General features: G+C 41.1%; 1 protein-coding gene across 1 annotated transcript in view; it reads left to right on the forward strand.

The window, feature by feature from the left end:
* LOC134546245 (hemicentin-1) overlaps positions 1–25428 on the forward strand; it is a 505078-nt gene that overhangs the window by 21940 nt on the left and 457710 nt on the right. The window contains exon 2 of the mRNA XM_063388969.1: positions 21966–22127. Coding sequence (XP_063245039.1) covers positions 21966–22127 — 162 coding nt within the window. The remainder of the gene's footprint in view (positions 1–21965; positions 22128–25428) is intronic.

The following is a 25428-nucleotide window of genomic DNA, read 5'->3' on the forward strand; positions in this document are numbered from 1 at the left end:
ATAGATTTATTTATATTCTAATACAAACCATTTTAAGCGAAACCCAGAAATGTTACAATGGTAACAGGTGCGGAAGCGTGACACCGTCACGTCATGTTTGTTTACTTTATTATCAGTTTTTTTTTTATCTTATACAAATCTACAAGTTTTACTCCCAGCTTTATGTGATGTTGCACACTTTACCTTCAAAACAAGAGAAATTTCATTGTTTATATAATATTCCTAAAAACCACACCCATTCACGTTTAAAATGGACTTTCATACTTATTGGTGAAATTTTGCACGTTTGACGTTCAAAGAAAGAGGAATATTACCGTCTACATCTGATTAAAATTAAAAGAAAATCACTGTCTTCATGAGTTTTCGTAAAAACCACCCAATCTCCCTTTCCTATCCGATTAAACAGAATTTTGGACTTCTGGATGAAATTTTGCTAAAATAATGAATGAAGTAAAATAAAAATTACTGTTTACATGTTTTATTTTTCAAAAAAGAAGAACATCAAAGCTTCATCTGGCTTGTAGAACACTTTCTAAGAGTGCATGGCCGGTTTTTTATTGCTAAATGTAGCTAGGTGGATTACGTTATTTAAATGATTCACGAAATGGGGAATTTTAATTTAATGGAGTTTTTTGGACATACTTTGGCTTACGCATTCGTAGGATTTAAATAACAGTCGATAGTGCGGATTCGAGACTCGTTTGTACTCATTTATTTTAATGTCGGCCTGACCATTCTAATAGCTTCTTCGGAGCATCATGTACCTACCTATAAATTTAAATAACTAATAAACGAAATTAACTATAAACCCGTTTCCGTAAATTCATGAAAATGAAACATTCCTGCAGCGAGTAAAATACTAAAAAAAAGAAATTAAATAGTTAATTAGGAACCTAAAATATAATTAATTAATTGCTGCATTACCATTTAATTATTTTCAGTGAAAAATACAAATAATTTTAATATTTTTTAATAACTTATTTTTGGTAAATTTTAAACCACCCTGAATCACAGCTTCCCTTAATATAGTATTAGTTAATTTCCAGGAAAGTAGAATCATTTTATTTTAGACTGTTGGCATTCTGAATCCAGTGGCCACTCTCCATCGCTATGCAACAGCGAGCTTACGAGCAAACGGTCAGCAAGCTGACCAACCGCGCGCCTGACCCACGTAGGCGTGCCTGCGTCACGCGGATTAATTTCGTCCGCGTGTTCGCGAGCCTCCCGCCAGGGGAGTATTCGGTTAACCCAGAAGCGGCCGCTGTAATTCGCTGCAAAAACAGCCCCAGATTATTCGGATCAGTGGGCGGGGAGCAGAATATGGCTTGCATGAAAAAATATTCAGCGGTGCAGGCGCTTTAATGAGATTTCTGACTGCAAACGAGGAGTTCAGAATGCATGAATTACACCACCTGGTCACGCGTTATGTACTGCGCTCTACGATTCGCTTGGGGAAAAAAAAGTTCTTTTAACAAAAACAACATAACGCATACGATCTTTAAATGACTCATGCAATGGGAAATTTTTATTTAATAATTTATGTTTGGATATACACAATTACAGTTTTGCACTGTATTTCATGGGAAGAAAATTCGAAAATGCAAAATAAATGAAAATGAAAACATAACCCCCACAGAGAGCAATCATAAATCAGCTGATGTCGAATGTGGTGTATTATTAAAATAACCTATGTACGACCAAATAAATACTAAATATTTTTACAAAGTATTTTTTTATAAGTGATTAAATCAACATTTGCAACTAAACTATATAAATATGTATTTGCCAATTCAAAATGGGTAAAACATTTTAACATAATTTCTTTGGCACTTGTCTCATCGAGCTGCGTGATGTTGCCTTAAGGCTTAAGTTGGAATTTCGTGACACAGTTGTATTTTAACAGTCACAGTTTGTGTGAGCATAGTAAACCACGTGCATTTAAATCAAACCTATATATGGATAAAATTTGAAAGCTCATATGTGATAGGGTTTGCAAAAAAAAAACACGGTAGTGGAAAGTATTAAAAACAGTATCAGTACGAGAACGGAAGTTATAATATGATACTTAAGTTTTCGTTGCGTTTCTTACTGGTGCTACAATCGTGGAAGATAAATTTAATGATAAAATCTACGTGGGAACTAGTTTGATCAAGTGCGTGAGTCGATAGACCGTTGATAGCAATTTTCAATCAAAATTAAGAAATATCAAATTCTTACTCTTTAATGTGCAATGTGGACTGAATTTTTTGCGAAGTTAATAAGCATAAAATTTTATTTTTTTTTAGTTCATCATTGCTGAAATTTCATATCCCTCAATATAAAACTAATTTTATAACCCGTAATATAGAGTTCAAATTACAGCTTACAAACTGTACTACCAATTAAATATAAATGTTAGTCTAAACCTCGCCTCTCTTAAGTAAGTGAACCATTTAATATGATAGCTGAACGATGGATTCACCTTGAAAAATATATAAACATTATATTGTATGTCAAAGTTCTATAATCAATAAGCTCATGATGTTATTTTCCAGTGTGCTGAATTTTTCACCTTATTAATTTATAAGTAACAATTTTCGCTATTTATCATTTAAATTACTATCTGTAGGAAATCCTTTAACGCAAACTAATGAATTATAATAACTGATTTACTATAACTCGAAGTATTTGGTGATGTATTTTTTTTATTCCTAGTAATCGTTCGTATTGCTTTTCAGCTTCAGACTGAAAATATAACCCACATAATAAATATTTATATTAGTAATGAGTCGAATCAGAGAAAAAACTCAAATATAACCTTATATTCCCAATGTAGGTGTCAAGTGTAAAAATAAAATTATGTACAGTAAATTTAAAAAAAAATTAACTATGGTGTTGAAACATTTAACTCTTTAGATGGTTGTTTCATAAACTTAAGTTTTCAGAATCAATACATCAATACATGTTGAACGTACGATGTCTTGAGGCATGGTAACAGGATATGTATGAAGAAACAAAATTGGCCTAGTAAACTTCAGAGGTTATCGGTTTTGAATTTTTAATTTACTTTATTTTCTTTAATAATTTTCTTCGATTGTTTTTCCTCGAGTATCGAATCCTTGGAATACTAAGTATTTGGTGATATTTGAGGATTTAATTATTTGATTGGCCCATCCCTAATTTATACTAATTACTCTTCCAGCGAACACTGTGTTCGTAGAATATTATTTCCAGTATTCTTGCAAAGTATTGTTGCAAGTATTATTATATATTTTATATATATATATATGACCTTATGGCCATGAAAGGAAGATGGTAGATGCTCGCTGAACATGGCAGTAACCATAAACCGGCTATAGTGACCATGTTATGGACCTGGGGGATAAGATCATGGTCTAATGGCGTTATATGCGGCCCGTAACTTTAGACATTCCACGCTGTTTTGATGGCCTGGCACGATCCCTCTCTTCGATATACTCCGTTTGGGCGCGCGGCGAAACAGCTCCCGCCAATAAAAATGCCAGTGGGATTGTTCGCGGATAGCATTGCGCGCGTGCTGATATCGGCCTGCGTGAATTCTTCATCCAGCTGCAGGCCCGAGAAAGCAAACGAATGAGTCAAAATGCAGTAAATTAAAAAAAAAATCTCGTGAGCGAGTTTTTCAGTACTCGCCAGAGATGTGTAACATCTAACCTTGGTAACGAGCAAATTCATGTGTTCTCGTGTTGCAAATCCACTCATAATACGAAGCTCGGACACAAAATTAAACATAAATACTTTTTTTTTTTTTAAATAATGCCGAAGATGATAAATATACACGCAATTTGTGTTTTAAAATAATTTTCTTGACGCGTGTCACACGTAGTTAGAATTCGTTGTCAGAGCAGCTACGTAGAATATATAATCATTAGATTTGAGGAGCGAAAGGTTCAACTATATAACGAAACGTCTCCGATAATTAAAAAAAAAAAAAAAATACCAAACCCCGGCTTTGCAACTGATTTTTGACAAGTAATTTTATTGAAATATTACCCATTTTATTAAAATTCGTTAAATAGTTAATACTTTAAAGTTTCCCTTTGGCTTCGTTAAATTTGGTATACGTCATCCGCCACAGAGGGCAGCAGTGTGGTTACACATTTCCGTTCCATGCTCCTATAGTGTCCCACTCTAAGATTGCAATGTGGAAGTAAATTGGCGCTTCCTCTCTCTTTATAACACATGCCGACTACCGTTAGCACTGTCCTTGTTTCTTAGTGCGCTGTTGCTATTTATCATATGAATTTAAAATTGTACTATTTGGTCAAAGCTTTTTTTTTTTTCATATTGTACCATTTACACTAAAACTCAAAACCAATGGTAAATGATCAAACCGTGATAAATGATCTAAAACCAAATCGGACGTCTTGTTGGTTATTCATTATATGGATATTTAAATATTCGAAATTTACATTATTTAAAATTTTTATCAGAAAATAAAATTGGTTTCACCGTAAAATATTCTGTAGCATCCCCTGGCGCATATGGCAGCTGTACACAGTCATGTGTTTAAAGATTTTTCAAACAAATCCAAAACACGAGTCGGCGAGTTTATGGCTGTTATAAACTATTTGTGACTGCGTTCATGAATGTATTGCCAAAAAACAGCATCACCAACGTCATCTTACGCTACCTATGATCCATGTCAGAGCCGAAATTGGAGTAGGACCTAAACCCGTATGCCCCGCGGAGGGCACAAGGGTGCATGCGTAGAATATAAGAGTGGGGAGCCAGGGCAATGACATGGAAAAAAAATATACAATGAAATTGGAATGGAAGGAAGTGGGCGAGGGGAAGGTAGGCCGGCAGGCGCCCCTATACAACTTCGGTCTTGAACCCCCAAAACTCGTCGATTTTGATATCGCATCTCGACGTCATTGAGCTAGAACAGTGGCGGAATTCATTGGTACGGGGGGAAGATCAAAGTTAGGGTTAGGCTGAACCCCTGTTTTGAATTGAAGCCGGGTCGTGAAGTTACAGGATACAAGAGATCCAACTGCTCAGTGCCTGTGGTCTCTCTGAGATGCATGGTGTGTTCACTAACTTTAAACAATTCAATTGGATTTACTTTTCAACTTTTACAAAATATTATTAAACTTAAAAAGTTGTATGTATATATGCTGTTTGTATTATGTTTTAAATTTAAAAATAAATAAATTAAAATAATTACAGATAAACACTTCGCCAGAGCTTATGAGTAGAATAATTTGTAATAACGAAGAAAAAAACGTAAATTATTTTCATAGCGAAGCTACATTTCATATTATATATATATATATATATATATATATATATATATATCATAAATGCTTCGCGATTAATTTGTATGTAATCAGTGCGGCAAGGATTTTTAATACAGAAGCTGGTTTTGGAATGTTAAATGTTATCTGGAATAAAGGGGTTTATTCCGGCTGGAACAAGTATCAAGCGAAGGGCGACGACTATTAATCGGCGACGTTTGGTGGTTTGGTAGGGGGGAGGGGCAATTGAGTCGACGAGTTACTGCGTCCCGTGGTCTGAATATAATATCACTGCGCTTGCGCTAAGCTACCTTATCCGCAGCCCGACTTTGCGCCCCTGCCAAGTGGATTTATCTTCTGTGCCACGCGTACCACGATTCAGGCAAAAGTACTACGACATAAGTTACCGTAATAGCGGTTATCCTGATTCGCAGAAGTACCATTATATTGATCCAACAACCAAAAATATTAAGGATATTTTTTAAGCATGTCTCAGAATCCATACCTCTAAATGAAAATTAGACAGTCATTAATTACTGAAAATAATGTTTCTGTGAATGATTCAATAGTCCTATATTTTTACTCATACGTAAAAAAATATATTTTACTGCTATTTAACTTAAATAAAATCCAAGCATTAACAATTACTTGAATATTATCTAGCACATGTACCTTATTTGAGAGACTTTACAGAGTTATGAGATTCGTGATTGATAGCTATAATTTTATATTAGGTTAGTAAACATGTTAACTGTAATATCTTGTTATATACGTAGGTATTTTTACTCACATAGTGGACACGTGGTTGTGCCAAAACATTAATTAATTTCTGACTCTATCAAATTATGTTAAGTATAAGATTACTTAACAGGTAATATTCGCGGATTCATTTTAATGACAAAACAAATATTTATTTCGAACATGTGTACGTTCTAACGCACCTTTAATAATTAAAGTAATAGTTATTGACACGTCGTCAAATCACATAGCCAAAATAATAAAGTATAATACATAAAAATAACCTATCAGGCTCAAGATAGCTACCAAGAAAGTCAAAGAACAACGAAACTTGTAGTGACTGAAGCATTCAGAGGTGAAAATTGAGCATATACTTCACATTCCGTTAAATTACTGAGCGAAATTTCCTGGGTAAATTTTAGTTTATACCGAAATTGTTTTGACTCCTGGTACCAGAACTTGGCGTCCTTAAAGTGGCAACACTGCAAAGGCGAGCGTATCCACGTGCTCAGTATGCGAATCGCGCGCGGGCAGTGGCGGTGATTTGTTGGTCCTAGTCCTGGGGAGGGGGTTGGCGGGAGGGGAGGTAAAGGCCCCTGCTGGATTCGCGAAAATGCTAATGCGCCCCGTGGAAATTATCTGTGGTTAAATACTTGTTAATGTATGTGGGTGGTTACGAAGGAGGGGGAGGAGGGTGAAGAAAAGAGGGAAACCGTATTCACTTTTTAATTGCTACATGTTCGGCCTAGCAACGAGATTTAGAGCCTCAGAAATGAGAGAGAGAGGAAGATAGAGAAATTTATTTGGCCACCTGGCTCACCTAGGTTTTCTGATCCAACACAAGTTTCCTCATTTAAATCATTGTCTGCAGTTTACGAAAGGTACCACATTCTTCTAAAAAAACTCTAACATTGACTGACTGACAGATTACGCACAGCCTAAACCAATGGACCTAGAAATTTGAAATTTGGAGGAAATATTTCTAGAGTACCCTAATAATCCACTAAGGAGGTATTTTTTTTATATAATTTCTCCCTAAAGAAGAAAAGGGGTGGCAAAGTTTGTTTGAAGCTAAATACCACTCAGTGACTCACTCATCACGAATTCCCAGGAACTGTAAGACCTACAGACCTAAAATTTGGCACGTATATTCGTTTTGCTACATAGATATCCGGTACCCAAATATTTTACGAATATCAGCTCCTAAGGGGGGTTGCGGGGGCGTTAAAGGTACAAATTTCCGGTTTTTCAGGTGTTTGTTCTAAAGACTTTAAATTCAGCAGAATTGTTCCTTATATCACATAACCATCAACTGATAACGCGGTTTTCAAAAATCATCTACCAAGGAGGTTTTCGGGGGCGTTAAAATACAAAATTTCATGTATTTCAACAGTGAGTGCTAAAAAATTTTGTGTGGCGTTAAAGAACAAACTTTCGCGTTCTTCGAGCAAATTTCCTACAGACTTGATATTATTCAATGATGTTTCTCATATTAAATAGCCATCAACTGAGGAAGAGGTTTTCCGAAAATCAGCTCCCAAGAGATTTAGCCCGGGCAACGCCAGGTAATTAAGCTAGTTACAAAATATCTGTAATAATTTCTCATGTATGATTCGTACTCCAAATAATCACTTTATGAAGTATAACATGCATAAATCTGCTGATATGTTAGGCTCCTTAATGCGGAGCACATGGGTGATAATGGCGCTAGAACTGGCAACGTCTGCTTTCGCGCGCACGCAACAATCCCTTATTACCAAGTCAGATTTGAACCACCAGCATGTGGGGGAGTTATCGCGTCCCACCCCTCTGTTATCGTCGCACGGACACTAATGACCGAGATAGATACTTTATTGGCTTCCGTCGTAACGAATTGGCCAGGTGAATAGCGCAGGTGCTGTGAGGTCACTGTAGGCAGAGGCAAATGGGGCAATTTTCTGTTCGCTAAACCTCGCGGATTCTCGATTATGAGCGTCGGAGCCAGTGGCCAGGAGTTTCAAAGCCCACTTCACACTTCGGCAGCAAGCACGGTGACGCAGGTTTCAGGGCGTGTGTTCGATTCTTTGCGCTAGGTTAAGGGGATGAAATAGAGATCAGTTTCTACTACAATCTGCTCCACAACTTGAAGTTTGTTAAATTGGCAGGATTATGTACACTAATTTAACAGAGGTGAATTGAAACATTGTTTCATGGAATTTATAAACATATTTTTTAAAATTTAATTTATTGTATGATTTTGCATATTTCAGTATTAGTGTTAGTATAATATTTTTTTTCCTTCTCTTGGATTAAAATATAATATCTTCACTACCACATAAACTCTGTTAGAAACCGTAACACTTTTATATTATCCTACCGCGGATGGTGAAATGTTGGTATTAAATTCAAATAAAAATCCAAATATGTCTGTCATTTTGAAGATTGACACGGCAGTCTATTCATACATATTTTCTCGATGTCTGCATCTATTCTACTTCAAGGTGTACGTGCAACTCGTGCCAACATCTAAGGCCTCATCTGCGAATAATGTTTCGTTATTATTCGCTTATTATTCCTTGAATTACGAGGCTAAAATTAATACGTTAAATTGCGTATATTTAAATTATGGAGATCATATTCGTTTACTAAAATTATGGACCAGGTTTCCTTGAATTTACTTATTTTTATCTTTATTTTCATAATTTAAATTAAATCTTAAAATTATATTTTTGAAGTGTAAGCATATTTTCTCTCTGTATGTGGCATTGGGTAGGAGTCAAATGAACGGAAATATGTTACCATGATGCCGAAGTCGACAATATGGCGGACCCACGAGAAGCAACATAAACTCGTATATAGTCACTTTCGTAAACATTAGAAGACATACCAAACGTATTGGTGTGCCAAATGAGACTTTATGATTGTGAAACAACCCCAGAATATATTTGGTAAACTAAAATAGTCATAGTAAAAGGTAATGACAAGTTTTAAAATACTTAATAAACCTGGTATTTCAATAATAATAGTTTTTTCTCTATTTAAGTTCTCATTAGGCTCCATAGCATAGCGTTAGAGGGCGCACTTATAAAGCGCATAGGGAAATTTGTGACGTGGTTGAAATGTTGTCACTGGAAAAATAATTTCTAAATTTTTATAACATTAATGTTGAATCAACCAACTATGTTAAGGTTTGTTTGTATGAAGTTTTTACAGGCTGATTTCAGTTGCTTAAGCAAAAACAAACATACAAACATATAGTGATATGAAATGTGATTTAAAATGTTTGAGGTTAATATTTTAGTAATGCCATATAGGTAAGTATAACTTATAACGTGTGAGGAAACTGTGTAGTAATAATAGTTTAATGAATTTTAATATGACGGGCAGTATTTTAGTAAAATTACCTTTTCAAAAACCAGGGGTTTATGATTCTTTCAATTTTATTTTTATTTTTTTATCGTTGGCATTACTAATAGTTGCTTCGTACTGCTATGTGTGCATGATGGTGGCAAGCAACGTTTACGATTCAGGAGTTCGGCATTAATTTAAATAATTCTACTTTATATTTCGTGTTCAAGATTCGAATCGTAAGTTTATTTGCAACATGAATATCAAAATAATACATGATTTTGCTCGTTAATTTTCTCATCGCTGGCGAGTACTCAAAGTCTCGCACACAATTATACTATCATTAAAACTCTAGTTTTATTAACAGTGCATCAATGGGGTTGTAGGCCCCTAGCTAATCCTGCATTCAAGACCGCTAACGTAAAGCCAGGAGAAAAATCTTTCGCAATTTTTTTTCTTCCTTTATTTGAAAATTGAATACTTCACGCAACTGTTTCCCAATTTACTGTTTTCGATACAATTTTCCCCAGAGGCCGAAAACTCCTCTTCGCTCGTAACCCGCGCCGGGAGGAAGTGCCATTATACTAGCGTGATCATTAAATCCTGAAATAGTTTCGCCAGAGTCTATCTCTCTCTCGCTCTATCCCCCTCCGCGCGTCGCTAGGAATGGAACAGTTTAAGGTATCATTACCCGGGAATATATTACACCTTTAATCACCTCCCCCTGGTCCCCTCTACTACGGGTGAATGGTCGGAGGGGGGGATTTTTATTTCCTTACCTCCCTTTCCCTCATTCCAACGACCGCGTGGGAAATATGGCACGGCTGGATGGGAAAAAAGGAAATGGCCCAAGGGGAAACCCGGGGGGAAGGTCACTAGCCGCGCGAGGGAGTTATGGCCCGGGCACTATTAACACAGGCCGGCTCGCCGGGGCTTGGCACACGGCCCGACCCAGTCTTTAGTCCACATCCATTAGCAGCACCGAGATTTCCCTGCACGCGCGTCTCTTCTGCGTGGTGTTGAAGGAAGGGGGAAGGGGGAAGGGGTCATTCTTGAGGTCGAGGGGTCGGGTGGTCCCGTCCTCCGTCCTCACACCCGACGGGAAGAGTGAGAGATAGCAACTGGAGGGGTTGGCGTCTGAGGACGGGCGCTTCGACGGCGCAAGGGGGCCTTCGAGAGGAGAGGAGAGGAGGGGGGACGTCCCCCCAGAACCACCCAGCGTCGCGACTCTTTAATTTAGGATCCCAATTACCGTTTCGTTCTCCCACGCCTGCTCCACCCGTCGCAATGTGAGGGGATAGCGTTGGGGGGGGGGGGGGGGGCCGTGAATGTCGTTCGGAGAGAAGTATGGGTCACGCGTGCCAGGATTCCTCAAGCGAAACGATCCCCCTTACAACTACGTCTTGATCTCGGCGAAGGTGCTCTGCCGCGGTTCTCCGCCGCGCAACGCTCTATGGCTCGGCTTTCCGTTCGACTCGCTACCGATAAGCCCGGGTTGGATTACCCAATTCGTATAATTTACTTTGGATGTGGAACATCTTAGCTCTCGGTATACGGCATTTGGTGGTAGTATTACATGAATGGAAAATAAATGTGTAACCACTGTGCTGCCATCTGTGGCGGATGGCGCGAACCAAATTTAACAAAGCCAAAGGCAAACTTTATACTATCAACTGTTTAACGAATTTTAACATATGGGCAGTATTTTTATTATTAAATTCCTTTTTAAAATCATATCCAAAGTCTTCGCTCTTATAGGAGCGGTTTTATTAGATGGTTTTACCTTTCGTTCAGCAAATCGAATGTCTCCATAGTAGACGTAGCTGCTCTAGCAGCGAATTCTAGCGGTGGGTGCGGAAACTACGTGTGATTCGCGTAAAGAAACTTAGTAGAAATAATATTTTACATATATCTATCACGCTCGGAATTATTTAATGAATTATAGGTTAAGTATCGTGTCCGAAGCCCGAGTCCCGTATTATAAGTTTATTTTCAACACGAGAGCTCGTGAATTTGTTGGTTACCGAGGTTAGTTATTACACATCTCTGGCGAGTACTGTAAGACTCGCACAAATTTTCCTCCCTTTCATCTCGTTGAAGAGCAGCTCCCACACTCGCCTCGTCATGCACATATTTTTCAAGCAATTTATTCGTTGAATTAGTAATCGTCAGTAAATGGTGTGCTGTGACGCAGTTGAATTCATTTATCAACCCACCATGGTCATTTTGTCAAAACCCAAAAACATTGCAGAAGCGGTTATTGACGAAACCTCATATTGGTTGATAGGCATGAATTCAAATTTTAATCGTTAAGCGCAGTCACTTTCAATACATTCCTGTCCTTTAAAACTGTTTACACAATGCTAACACTAAACTTACTTTTCGGGTGTTCTGCTAACGTGGCGTGGAACACCAGCTGAGTCCAAGTAGTAATGCGTGCATGGCCACCTATGGATTTTCAAAAGTCATGTGGTGAGTTGCTATGAAATATATTTTTATCCTAAATAATTTAAAACGTTGTCGCCGATATTTTAGAAGCCTTAAGACTGGGAACGTATGCAATTTTGTGCCCGCGGCCCTGTGCATGCGCAACATGAAAGTTAGAGATACGAAAACGTCGCGCATTCATTAAGTCGCAAGTTTGAATGCAAACCCTTCACACTCTCGCACCGTGTTCAAGATTGGACAGCTGCTATTTGGACACGCCCCTCTACGACCGTGAGCCAACGATGCCCAGTTAGGAGAGAAATACGCGAATCCGGTAGTGCGAATTAAAAAGTGTAAAAATGTTCTCGCTAAAGCAAACATGGATCGAGCCACATTTGTGATTTTGAATTATATCCTGAGACCAGACGAATCTGCGAAATGTCAGAGTCTCTAATGAAAGTATTTGTTGGTCGAGACGAGTGTGAATTAATGTGGCTCCACGGCTTCAAACAGACACGTAGATACGTTGAATTCCTGTTCACCGGGCTATAGTTCTGCACGAAAATGATGCCCCTGTGCCTCCCAGGTGGAAACGAATTCATATTTACCCAAACGGCAACCTCTGTAGAATCAGTATCGGGAAACTAAGCTTGGAGTTAGAATATGTTGTAAGCTACGGTGTGTGGACCATTTATTCTACCGGCGTTTGTTTATTGTAATCGTCTAACACTCTACCCCCGGCCCCTCCCCCCACTCCCCAAAAGAAAGTAGTGATACAGAGAATTAGAAATTTTCTCAGAATCATTCTCGCGCACGGAAAACTCTAGACACTTATTCAGATTATTCTAGTGAAATAATTAATGATTAATTATTTAGCGGTGTACAGTATCGTAAAAGTATCAAATCGCACGGTAGGTAATAATTAAAAATGGGGAGAACAGATTTTCGAATACGATTTTATTTTTATAGCCGTCGACGGCAGGAGTTTCTGTGTTCTCACGTCTCATCTTTTTTTTACCAATTTTGCAGAAAAAAAAAGTCCTAATTTATCATGAATGTGCGCCACGTAGCTGCAGGTGCTCCCCCGGGTTAGGCAAAAAAGTATATTGGGGAAGTGGAGGGGGGAAGCGCCTCCTTTCGCTCGACGTCGAGGAACAAGTTGGCCTAACGAGACTGCTCTCCCGTCGCCGACAGCGAGGTAAATCAGAAAGTTCCGAGGGGTGTAACGATATCAGGCGGCGGGCTGGTTTCGGACGCCGAGAGGTGGTGCGGAGGGGAGAGGGAGACGCTATAAACAGCAGCAATCAGTAGGCGCTCCTCGTCTTCCCCCGTGGGCCGGCGTCCTCGCGGAGGGTTCGAGGAGGGTTCGAGGAAGGGAGAGTTCACCCGCAGCAGGTGGAGGGGTGGTGGGCAGGGAAGCATCGCAGTCACCGGCGCCACGTGTGGCTCGCACAACAGCAGGAGGGGCCCGCCTCTACGACGATGCTGATCCGTGGACTCCCCTACTCCTCCCTCCCTCCCTCCCCGATGTGTAACCAAGTAGTGTTTCAAATCGACACGATAGATAGTGCTAATGTAGCTAGCTAGTTATTTTGTAAATTCACAGGGAGTACTAATACATAAAATAATAAATAATAATAATTAAAATAATTTTATGACAGTTAAATAAAAAATAGTACTAAAACCAAAATTATTATTTAACTTTATTGTTTTTATTAATGTGTGTTCTTTACGGTAAAATTGTTACCACATGATCGCCTCTGTAATACCTGAAGAAAACGAAACTGACAGATATAATATAGTCCATAATGTAAATAAGAAACGTTTAAATAACAAAAAAAAACTTTTAGCGTTCTGAATATGTAGCCAGCATCCATAGTTATCTAGTGCCTTCGTTCGAGCTTTAAAAATAAGTTGACAATCAATTTTTTTTTCAATACGTTCTATCGTCACGCACTTTCGATCACGTTACTTCATTTGCAGAATCATAGATGGCAGTGTAGTCGGTGATTGTATGCGGGTGCAGTAAAACAAAGTTTAGTTTTTAGTCTTTAAGCATATTTATGTTCGTTTGTTTTAACTGCTCGGGAGATTTAGAAGCGGCAGAAGGGGATCAGGCGGAATCGGAAAGTTTCGCTGCGTTGTGAGCTGTACAGTTTTGACGCCGGCCGGCCATATGCTTGCGTTCCCGTCCGTCTGATGGGTCAAAGCTGACGGCGCAGGTGCAAATATGGCGTTTGATTGGTTCGCGTGACCTGTGACGTCAGGTGCTGGTGGTGCACACGCGTGGAGCGGATCTGTCGGGCCGGAACTGGCGAACTAGAACTTCCGAGGTCAGACAGCAGCATCGGCATCTGACAGTTGACGTCATGAGCAATACTCGCCAGATGGGAAGCGTGATGAGTACGGAAAAAGAACTGTAAAATCCCGCGAAATCAATTATTTACAAACGAACGTTTTATTTGTAGGTTTTTATCATTTCGTTTTGGGAACCATTTCGTTTAATATGTTTCACGCTAAATTGTTTTGAAACAAAAACGAAGTACCGGAAAATTTAAATATATTAATGAACATACGCAGGCATGAAAATCACAGGTTTGGCTCAAGTATGTAAAAAACTCTTAACTAGTTAAAAAAAATTTAATTCCATGAATACATATTAAAATTATTATCGACTTTGAATGAAACTCTCAAGTAAAACTTTAGTTAAATATCTATAGCAGTCTGCCGCACTGCTTTATATGTATTGTTACGTAAACCAGATACATCAGCCAAGTGAATGTGATACGCTGCCACGGAAAAAGTATTAGCACGGTCGGACAACACTATCAGCCAGATCACTCAGACGCGACAGCGCGAATGTGGCAGGGCCATTTACTGGTCACCCGTCAGACATAACTATCATGATGGTTTGTCCCAGGCCGGGAAGTAATATTCTTTAAAGGATATTTGGGAAAACAAAAGGGCTGCCAGTGAGTTTCCTGTAAGATTGTAAATAATGCCAATTTTACGTTTTAAACATTAGTAAGTAAAATTGATTTGGCTGCTAACCGTAAGAAAACTAAAATAAGGTCAAAATATTTAATTTTCACATCTATTGACCGTCAAAGAGTTGAAGTTTGAATTGAAGAGATGTAGAAACAATAATTTTTTCTTCTAAGTAAGAAAGTTGAAATGTTTATACATGTCACGAGAAAGAAGTTTCGTAACTTAGCAATACGTAGAAATATAGAAATATAGAAATTCACAACAACATGCGCCCAAGTGTGCGCAAACAAGTAAAACCCCGCTTTTCACGTCTAAAATGTTTAAATAATAAAAGTTTCCAATGGAAATGTAATCATTTGTTTAACTTTGTATTCTGTGTAAATAATAAATTTCTTTTATTCAAATGTTATCCATTTAAATTTAAGGGGTAGTAATCTATAGCTTAAGCAATGAATTTAATCATCCAGTATAATTTAATTAGACACATGTACTTTTTAGTTTTTAATTATTCTTGGAATTAAATAAGTTGTTTGGGACGCATTGCCTCATAATATCTTCGAGGTCTTCACGGCACATAAAATGAAGTTCAGAGCTCCTGTATTCTAGCAAAAGTCAACGATTAGAAATTTCGTATGATCCAAACGCCTTAAGATTTTTTTTGCAATAAATTCACATGATCGCATTATACCCGAGATGGGGAAGCGTAAGTGGACAATGATTTGCGAACTAACTTTACTTAAGTACACCCACCCTATCTGAAGAGGGGCTCCGACTACTAAACCATGTAGATGTAGGTTTACATGCTTTTCATCTCACCGTCGAGGCTAGTTAAAATAGTTTAGGTTATAGATAATAGCAGATCTGTCCGTCACTTCAATAAAAATATATATTCGTTATATTTTTATAATATTTAAGAGGTACAGAAAGGCGTATTTTTAAATTTCACAATCATTTCGCCATTATTGCTTTCGTATTTATATATTTCAAAGTCCGCCTTATCTCAAGCAAATCGCAAACATAATTAAACTTACTGACCCTGTCAGAGAGTACATAACGGTTGGTAATAATGCTTAAAAAAAAAAACTAAAAAAAACACTGTCTTGTTAAATTAACCTCGGCCATTTTATAATAGATGAAAGGTAATAAATTCTTCCTCGACAAAGACTAACTAAAATTGTTAAACAAAAACCATATTTGTTTCCTAGAAACTACCGATATCAAGTTGACGCGTCGATGTGTTTCTAATCCATCTCGAGAACGCAATGCCTTTATACCGAACGACTTCGCAGTTAACACCAGCAGGCAGAAAGTTTTCCAGCTGATCAACAACGGCGATTCGACGTCAATCTAGCATCTGGGGCCGGCATCTTCCCGGCTGCCCCCCACCCCCCAGTCCCGACCATCCCCTCTGCAGCCCCATCGGTGGTCGATTCCCCAGCTGGAATAAGGCTGCGTCGGGAATAGACCCCATGAATTTACATACCATTAACCCCCGCGCATAAGCCGCTCCCACAAGTATCCAAGTTTTGATCGTGTTTTCCCCTTCCTCTTTCCCCGGGGATAGTTGGGAGGGGGGACTTCAGGGCCGACAGGAATAAGGAAGGGGGGAGGGGGGTTTCGGGACTTTAGCAACACCGGGTCCGGCGCTCCCCGCACGGCCATTACGCTGTCCCTGTCGCTTGTTGGTGTTTGCCCATTACGGTTCTCGTTTCAACTAACGCCTTCCCCTCTCACCCCCCCTCGTACTATTTCTCAACGTGTTTCTACGCCGATATTATTTTTTTTTTCCCCTTCCTTGTAAAGCCGCCTGAGTATGTTTGTACGTCGAGGTTAGCCACCTGAATCAGTTTCCGGTGAACCCCAAGTTCGCGCGTCGCTAAGACCTTATCAGCACCCACCCCCCTCCCCCGCCCACCAGTTTACGAATCCTCATTAGCATGGATATTATGTCGAAACCCTTACGTATAGAATAAAAGTAATTTATACATTATATGGCATTCACGCACTAAACAGCTTATATTTTGTATATAAGGGGCCGTCACTGACACGTAACCAAAGGAATACTGATTGAAAATGTGTATGAGCGTGTTAGAGAATGAAATCATAATAAGAACTTTTATAATGTTTCAATAAATTTTTCTTTAAGTTTTTAACCTTATTTGTTATTTTGTATTAAAAACGAAACTTTTATGTTTTAGGTTTGTAAGTGATTGCATTTTAAATTTTTGTATCTAATAAATTATTTTATCTGGTTTGTGTTACTATGTAATTTGTTTTGATATTAATAACATATATATTATAAAATCTCTAAAATTAATAAACGTATTATAAAAAATTAGTCTAAAGAAAATCATACGCAGCATTTTTTTAAAGCGCCAAATGCCGTAGAAGCGTCTGGGTTCGGATTCCGTTCAAGCGTGTGTTGTTTTCAAGTGTAAGATTTATATGTAGTTAGCGCATTAAATAAAATCATATCCTAATAACTTTGCTGTAATGAAAGTTGTTTGTGTTAATTATCTCGGATGCAATAAAAATGTGTGCTGTTGGGAGCTTGGTAGATGGTATTACAGAATAGCTGTTAGTATGAGTTTCAGGAAGGTTGAAAATGTGTGCTGCTGCAAAAAAGATTTTTTTTGTAGTGTGTTTAGGCTTCAGAAAGGTTCGTAGGGTGTTGCTGGTTGGTATTGTGTGTGATACTGGAAGGTTGGTAGCGTGCTAGTGCTGTAGTGAGGTTCGTAATGTGTTTGTGTGGTGTTGGAGTGTCGGCAGAGTGCGAGAACTACGGGAAGATGGATAAAGTGGGTGCTGGTGGAAGGTTGGCAGCGTGCTAGTGCTGCAGGGAGGCTGGTAGTGTGTGTGTGTGGTGTTGGAGTGTCGGCAGAGTGCGAGAACTACGGGAAGATGGATAGTGTGGGTGCTGGTGGATGGTTGGCAGCGTGCTAGTGCTGCAGGGAGGTTGGTAGTGTGTGTGGTGTTGGAGTGTCGGCAGAGTACGAGAACTACGGGGAGATGTATAGTGTGGGTGCTGGTGGAAGGTTGGCAGCGTGCTAGTGCTGCAGGGAGGTTGGTAGTGTGTGTGTGGTGCTGGAGTGTCGGCAGAGTGAGAGAACTACGGGGAGATTGATAGTGTGTGTGTTGGTGGATGGTTGGCAGCGTGCTAGTGCTGCAGGGAGGTTGGTAATGTGTGTGTGGTGCTGGAGTGTCGGCAGAGTGAGAGAACTACGGGGAGATTGATAGTGTGTGTGTTGGTGGATGGTTGGCAGCGTGCTAGTGCTGCAGGGAGGTTGGTAGTGTGTGTGTGGTGCTGGAGTGTCGGCAGAGTGCGAGAACAACGGGGAGATGGATAGTGTGGGTGCTGGTGGAAGGTTGGCAGCGTGCTAGTGCTGCAGGGAGGTTGGTAGTGTGTTTGTGTGGTGTAGGAGTGTCGGCAGAGTGTGAGAACTACGGGGAGATGGATAGTGTGGGTGCTGGTGGAAGGTTGGCAGCGTGCTAGTGATGCAGGGAGGTTGGTAGTGTGTGTGGTGTTGGAGTGTCGGCAGAGTGAGAGAACTACGGGGAGATGGATAGTGTGGGTGCTGGTGGAAGGTTGGCAGCGTGCTAGTGCTGCAGGGAGGTTGGTAGTGTGTTTGTGTGGTGTAGGAGTGTCGGCAGAGTGTAAGAACTACGGGGAGATGGATAGTGTGGGTGCTGGTGGAAGCTTGGCAGCGTGCTAGTGCTGCAGGGAGGTTGGTAGTGTGTGTGTGGTTCTGGAGTGTCGGCGGAGTGCGAGAACTACGGGGAGATGGATAGTGTGGGTGCTGGTGGAAGGTTGGCAGCGTGCTAGTGCTGCAGGGAGGTTGGTAGTGTGTGTGTGGTGCTGGAGTGTCAGCAGAGTGTGAGAACTACGGGAAGATGGATAGTGTGGGTGCTGGTGGAAGGTTGGCAGCGTGCTAGTGCTGCAGGGAGGTTGGTAGTGTGTGTGGTGTTGGAGTGTCGGCAGAGTGCGAGAACTACGGGGAGATGGATAGTGTGGGTGCTGGTGGTAGGTTGGCAGCGTGCTAGTGCTGCAGGGAGGTTGGTAGTGTGTGTGGTGTTGGAGTGTCGGCAGAGTGAGAGAACTACGGGGAGATGGTTAGTGTGGGTGCTGGTGGAAGGTTGGCAGCGTGCTAGTGCTGCAGGGAGGTTGGTAGTGTGTGTGTTGTGCTGGAGTGTCGGCAGAGTGTGAGAACTACGGGAAGATGGATAGTGTGGGTGCTGGTGGAAGGTTGGCAGCGTGCTAGTGCTGCAGGGAGGTTGGAAGTGTGTGTGTGGTGCTGGAGTGTCGGCAGAGTGCGAAAACTACGGGGAGATGTATAGTGTGGGTGCTGGTGGAAGGTTGGCAGCGTGCTAGTGCTGCAGGGAGGTTGGTAGTGTGTGTGGTGTTGGAGTGTCGGCAGAGTGAGAGAACTACGGGGAGATGGTTAGTGTGGGTGCTGGTGGAAGGTTGGCAGCGTGCTAGTGCTGCAGGGAGGTTGGTAGTGTGTGTGGTGTTGGAGTGTCGGCAGAGTGAGAGAACTACGGGGAGATGGATAGTGAGTGTGCTGGTGGATGGTTGGCAGCGTGCTAGTTATGCAGGGTGGCTGGTAGTGTGTGTGTGTGGTGTTGGAGTGTCGGCAGAGTGCGAGAACTACAGGAAGATGCATAGTGTGGGTGCTGGTGGAAGGTTGGCAGCGTGCTAGTGCTGCAGGGAGGTTGGTAGTGTGTTTGTGTGGTGTAGGAGTGTCGGCAGAGTGTGAGAACTACGGGGAGATGGATAGTGTGGGTGCTGGTGGAAGGTTGGCAGCATGCTAGTGCTGCAGGGAGGTTGGTAGTGTGTGTGGTGTTGGAGTGTCGGCAGAGTGAGAGAACTACGGGGAGATGGTTAGTGTGGGTGCTGGTGGAAGGTTGGCGGCGTGCTAGTGCTGCAAGGAGGTTGGTAGTGTGTGTGTGGTGCTGGAGTGTCGGCAGAGTGTGAGAACTACGGGAAGATGGATAGAGTGGGTGCTGGTGGAAGGTTGGCAGCGTGCTAGTGCTGCAGGGAGGCTGGTAGTATGTGTGTGTGGTGTTGGAGTGTCGGCAGAGTGCGAGAACTACGGGGAGATGGATAGTGTGGGTGCTGGTGGATGGTTGGCAGCGTGCTAGTGCTGCAGGGAGGTTGGTAGTGTGTGTGTGGTGCTAGAGTGTCGGCAGAGTGCGAGAACTACGGGGATATGGATAGTGTGGGTGTTGGTGGAAAGTTGGCAGCGTGCTAGTGCTGCAGGGAGGTTGGTAGTGTGTGTGGTGTTGAAGTGTCGGCAGAGTGCGAGAACTACGGGGAGATGGATAGTGTGGGTGCTGGTGGAAGGTTGGCAGCGTGCTAGTGCTGCAGGGAGGTTGGTAGTGTGTTTGTGTGGTGCTGGAGTGTCGGCAGAGTGACAGAACTACGGGGAGATGGATAGTGTGGGTGCTGGTGGAAGGTTGGCAGCGTGCTAGTGCTGCAGGGAGGTTGGAAGTGTGTGTGGTGTTGGAGTGTCGGCAGAGTTAGAGAACTACGGGGAGAATAATAGTGTGGGTGCTGGTGGATGGTTGGCAGCGTGCTAGTGCTGCAGGGAGGTTGGTAGTGTGTTTGTGTGGTGTTGGAGTGTCGGCAGAGTGCGAGAACTATGGTAAGATGGATAGTGTGGGTGCTGGTGGAAGGTTGGCAGCGTGCTAGTGCTGCAGAGAGGCTGGTAGTGTGTGTGGTGTTGGAGTGTCGGCAGAGGTAGAGAACTACGGGGAGATGGATATTGTGGGTGCTGGTGGAAGGTTGGCAGCCTGCTAGTTCTGCAGGGAGGTTTTTAGTGTGTGTGCGGTGCTGGAGTGTTGGCAGAGTGCGAAAACAACGGGAAGATGGATAGTGTGTGTGCTGGTGGAAGGTTGGAAGCGTGCTAGAGCTGCAGGGAGGTTGGTAGTGTGTTTGTGTGGTGTTGGAGTGTCGGCAGAGTGCGAGAACTACGGTAAGATGGATAGAGTGGGTGCTGGTGGATGTTTGGCAGCGTGCTAGTTCTGCAAGGAGGTTTTTAGTGTGTGTCAGTGCTGGAGTGTTGGCAGAGTGCGAGAACTACGGGAAGATGGATAGTGTGGGTGCTGGTGGAAGGTTGGAGGCGTGCTAGTTCTGCAGGGAGGTTTTTATTGTGTGTGAGGTGCTGGAGTGTTGGCAGAGTGCGAAAACTACGGGAAAATGGATAGTGTGGGTGCTGGTGGAAGGTTGGCAGCGTGCTAGTGCTGCAGTGAGGTTTGTAGTGTGTGTGTGTGTGGTGTTGGAGTGTCGGCGGAGTGCGAGAACTACGGGAAGATGGATAGAGTGGGTGCTGGTGGAAGGTTGGCAGCGTGCTAGTGCTGCAGGGAGGTTGGTAGTGTGTGTGGTGCTGGAGTGTCGGCAGAGTGAGAGAACTACGGGGAGATGGTTAGTGTGTGTGCTGGTTCAAGGTTGGCAGCGTGCTAGTGCTGCAGTGATGTTGGTAGTGTGTTTGGGTGGTGTTGGAGTGTCGGCAGAGTGCGAGAACTACAGGAAGATGGATAGAGTGGGTGCTGGTGGAAGGTTGGCAGCGTGCTAGTGCTGCAGGGAGGCTGGTAGTTTGTGTGTGTGGTGTTGGAGTGTCGGCAGAGTGCGAGAACTACGGGAAGATGGATAGAGTCGGTGCTGGTGGAAGGTTTGAAGCGTGCTAGTGCTGCAGTGAGGTTGGTAGTGTGTTTGGGTGGTGTTGGAGTGTCGGCAGAGTGCGAGAACTACAGGAAGTTGGATAGAGTGGGTGCTTGTGGGTGGTTGGCAGCGTGCTAGTGATGCAGGGAGGCTGGTAGTGTGTGTGTGTGGTGTTGGAGTGTCGGCAGAGTGCGAGAACTACGGGAAGATGGATAGAGTGGGTGCTGGTGGAAGGTTGGCAGCGTGCTAGTGCTGCAGGGAGGTTGGTAGTGTGTGTGGTGTTGGAGTGTCGGCAGAGTGCGAGAACTACAGGAAGATGGATAGGGTGGGTGCTGGTGTGTGGTTGGTAGCGTTCTAGTGATGCAGGGAGGCTGGTAGTGTGTGTGTGTGGTGTTGGAGTGTCGGCAGAGTGCGAGAACTACGGTAAGATGGATAGAGTGGGTGTTGGTGGAAGGTTGGCAGCGTGCTAGTGCTGCAGGGAGGATGGTAGTGTGTGTGTGTTTGTGGTGCTGGAGTCTCGGCAGAGAGCGAGAACTGATGCCCGACGGCTCGCCTCGGCTGCCCCACAGGCAGGTACTCGCAGGAGCCGAGCGCCAACGGCGTGGGCACGGGCCGCAGCCGCCTGCAGCTGACCCTGGGCCGCGGCGACCTGGGCGCGCGCTACGAGTGCCGCGCCGACAGCGCCGCCCTGCAGGCGCCCATCACCTCCGCCGTCGAGGTCGAGGTCAACGGTGAGTTGCCCTCCGCTTCTCCTTCACGACACGTCAGCTGCTTCCCTTTGCCTCGAGGTTCCTTTGTAAACTGCACCCGCCTACCCGGACACACCTACGGGTGCAGAGCTCAGGAAAATAAAACACGTTATTTGAAAACTGATCTACATATCCGAGTGGGGTCTGTTTACGAATATCATTTTACAATACTTTGATGGCCGTATACTAGTTTTTAACCAGTATTTTAACAAGTTTGAAAATGGCTGTAACGCGAATTTTTAGAGAATGATTCTGGTACAGATTCTTGAAAGCACCCAATGGACTTGTGCTACACCTGCCATAAAATTTTAGGGTTACCTTCCGAATCTCGTAGCTGTCTACGCACGACGAGAAGACTGCGCGCCGGTTCAGTGCTTTGCTCTTAGAGGCGATACCACGCTAGAAGTACCAGCGAGCGTCGCACTTACCATCTAGCCTCACTTTCACAAAAGGTAACGTGGCCTCTGACACTCACCATATGAAATTAAGTTTATATATATATATAAATAATTTTAAAATTTAATTTATGACAATAGTATATAAGCAATACTTGTATAAATGAGAAAAAAGCATGAGGCGCTTTGTGCCATATTTTTTTGTATTTTAAGCGCCCCATGCTTTTTTCTCATTTATACTAGTATTGCTTATATACTATTGTCATAAATTAAATTTTAAAATTATTTTTAACTTTTTAGTTTGATAATCTTTAAAAGCATGTTTCTTTAGTTTTTAAACTATATTTATTTTTAACTTTTTAGTTTGATATTCTTTAAAAGCATGTTTTTTTAGTTTTTTAAACTATATTTATGTATAATTATCATAGGGAAATGAGTTACCGACACTACCTATTACCATCTGAGATAACTATTTGGAGTTGCAACGTCACAAAGAAATGGCAAAGTCTCTCCGAATCATTTACAGTTAGATGTATGGATAAAATCTTAGAATTTACCGGAAAAAAAAAACCCTTTTTTTTTTTCGGCGTCGCGCGCCTTAGACCGCTCGGCTAACGAACGTAATGAAATTGGTGGGACATTTTACAGTGATGAGCCACTCACTCTTAGTCGAAAGAGTTACAGACGGACAGACAAACAAACATACAGGTGAAGGTAATATAAAGCATGTAAAAAAACGGACGTGGCCTTAACACTTTTTAAACAAAGATAGCACCTTACGGACCCTTAAAGGATTTGCAACAAACTATTTGAGTAAAAATGTAAAAATAATTGGTCCCTTAGCCAGCGAACATTTTTTCGAGCCATTTTAGGCCATTTTAAGTCAGATGCAGTCGTGAACTCTCTAAACTAAACATGTTGTCCTTTGCGCCAAAATTTCGAGCCTTTCTTCGTCAGTGCGAGAAATTTCTGGTGCTTCAGACTACGTGCGGTTGATGCACGGTATTTTTCACGTATTTAAAATGTCAAGTGATAAGTTACAATTAGTTATAATTTTATTTTTTAAGTATTAGTACGTTTAGGTAGTTTTTGTTTCACTTTTATATTTCTTACTTTCTTTGTCTACTTAATGTTTCTTTCTACGCCCACTGCACGTTTTGTTGCAGAATTTGCCAAATGTAGAGCCCGTATCAACTATGCCTCTTGTAGTAACTCAACCTACCATCCAAGATTATTTGGAGGGATTGGAAATCAACTGCTAAACATAAACATGTGAAATAACGTGGTCACATATTGTTTACACCCAGATATTATGGCATCATATGAAGAATCGTTTTCCGTAAACATATCGTCGGGTATATATATATATATATATATATATATATATATAAATTTATGGGTTATTAAAAATATATTTTTTATTTCGTGTTTGTAGGCCAAAACACATTAAAACATGATTTGGTGCCTTAACAATCTCTTCATATTTCGTGCAAGATATAAATTTCCCATTTTTAGTTGCATACCTACAAATCACTACGTTGATGACATCACTTTTTAATTTAAAACTGTTACTTAAGACTAGTATTTAAACGTGAACCAGTTATATATTGTATTAGTTAGGATTAGGAATAATGTACATTTATTATTCATATAGTGACTCTCGGATTGTAAACAGAAAGTTTAGTTTTGATTTAATACTATTGTTTATTGATATTTTTTAATTGACGTCATGCGGAACATTTGATGACTCTTGGTGTGTTTCTTACTGTCAATTAATGCATGATATATGTCTGGTCAGTTCATTATCTGACTAGATATTCCATCACATATTTGACCACTTTCCGTTTTGTGGATGGTTTGTATAATTGTGTACAGACATAAATTAATATATTTGTTCTAACATTTCTAGACGTATGTAAGTGTCTGAGCCTTACAAAGAGAAACTTGTCATCCAGAAAAGTAGTATTTGGTCAAAGTAAAGTGGTGCAGTGCTTAGGCTCCAGACTCGCATCATAGAGATTCAGCTTCAAACTTCAATCCAGCTCTCTGAAATTATTTTTGGCAAATGCATGGATGGTTTGTTACTGTCGAAAGCTTGTTCAGCTCTTCCTCCAACCACAGTGAACTGTCAATACCATTACTACATACTTGTTAAGATCAGTTCCACTTCCGATTCATATATTTACATATATAACGTACCAGTTTAACTGGAGTGTCCCTTTAGTTGGTACTCTCAAACCGTAGAATAATATTGATTTTATTTATTTTTTATGTGAAGCAACAATTTTTCGATGAAGCTTCTTTGTATTTTATGCAACTCACCTAAAAATCCACATATTTTTAGTTTTTAATACATTCAGATAATAAATAAGATTGGGTTGGTTTCTTGGTTTGCAATTAGGTCTCGTAAAATAAAATAAAAATTGATATTGCACGTAAAAGGAGCTTCTTGACGTTATTGCTATATTTCGTATGTACTGGTATCACAAAACATATGTTTCACATAAGTACACAAGCCATTTTTGCCAGACTATCTGGTAAAGTTAAGCTTACAAACCAATTTCAGAGTCTGTTAAAAGTTTATCTAATATGACATTTAGTCATAGTCACGTTTACCCGCGCTCCCAACCTACATAAGTTGAACTGCTTTATTTAGCTAGCAAAATACTTACTTATAACCACATAAAAATCTGGACAGTTATATAGAGCGTTTTAAATATAACTATATCTAAAACATAGGATGTACCGAAACACTTTTGTTGATACAATTGAAAAAAATATATATTTTTCGAAACTAATAATTCATGTTTAAGCAAATAATGGTTAACAAGGCAAAACGAACTTCGCCAACTGATGAAATTAGTGTAATAAATAACAATTTTCTTGCC

Source organism: Bacillus rossius, chromosome 1 (assembly GCF_032445375.1).
Source record: "Bacillus rossius redtenbacheri isolate Brsri chromosome 1, Brsri_v3, whole genome shotgun sequence".
Taxonomy (NCBI): Eukaryota; Metazoa; Arthropoda; class Insecta; order Phasmatodea; family Bacillidae; genus Bacillus; species Bacillus rossius.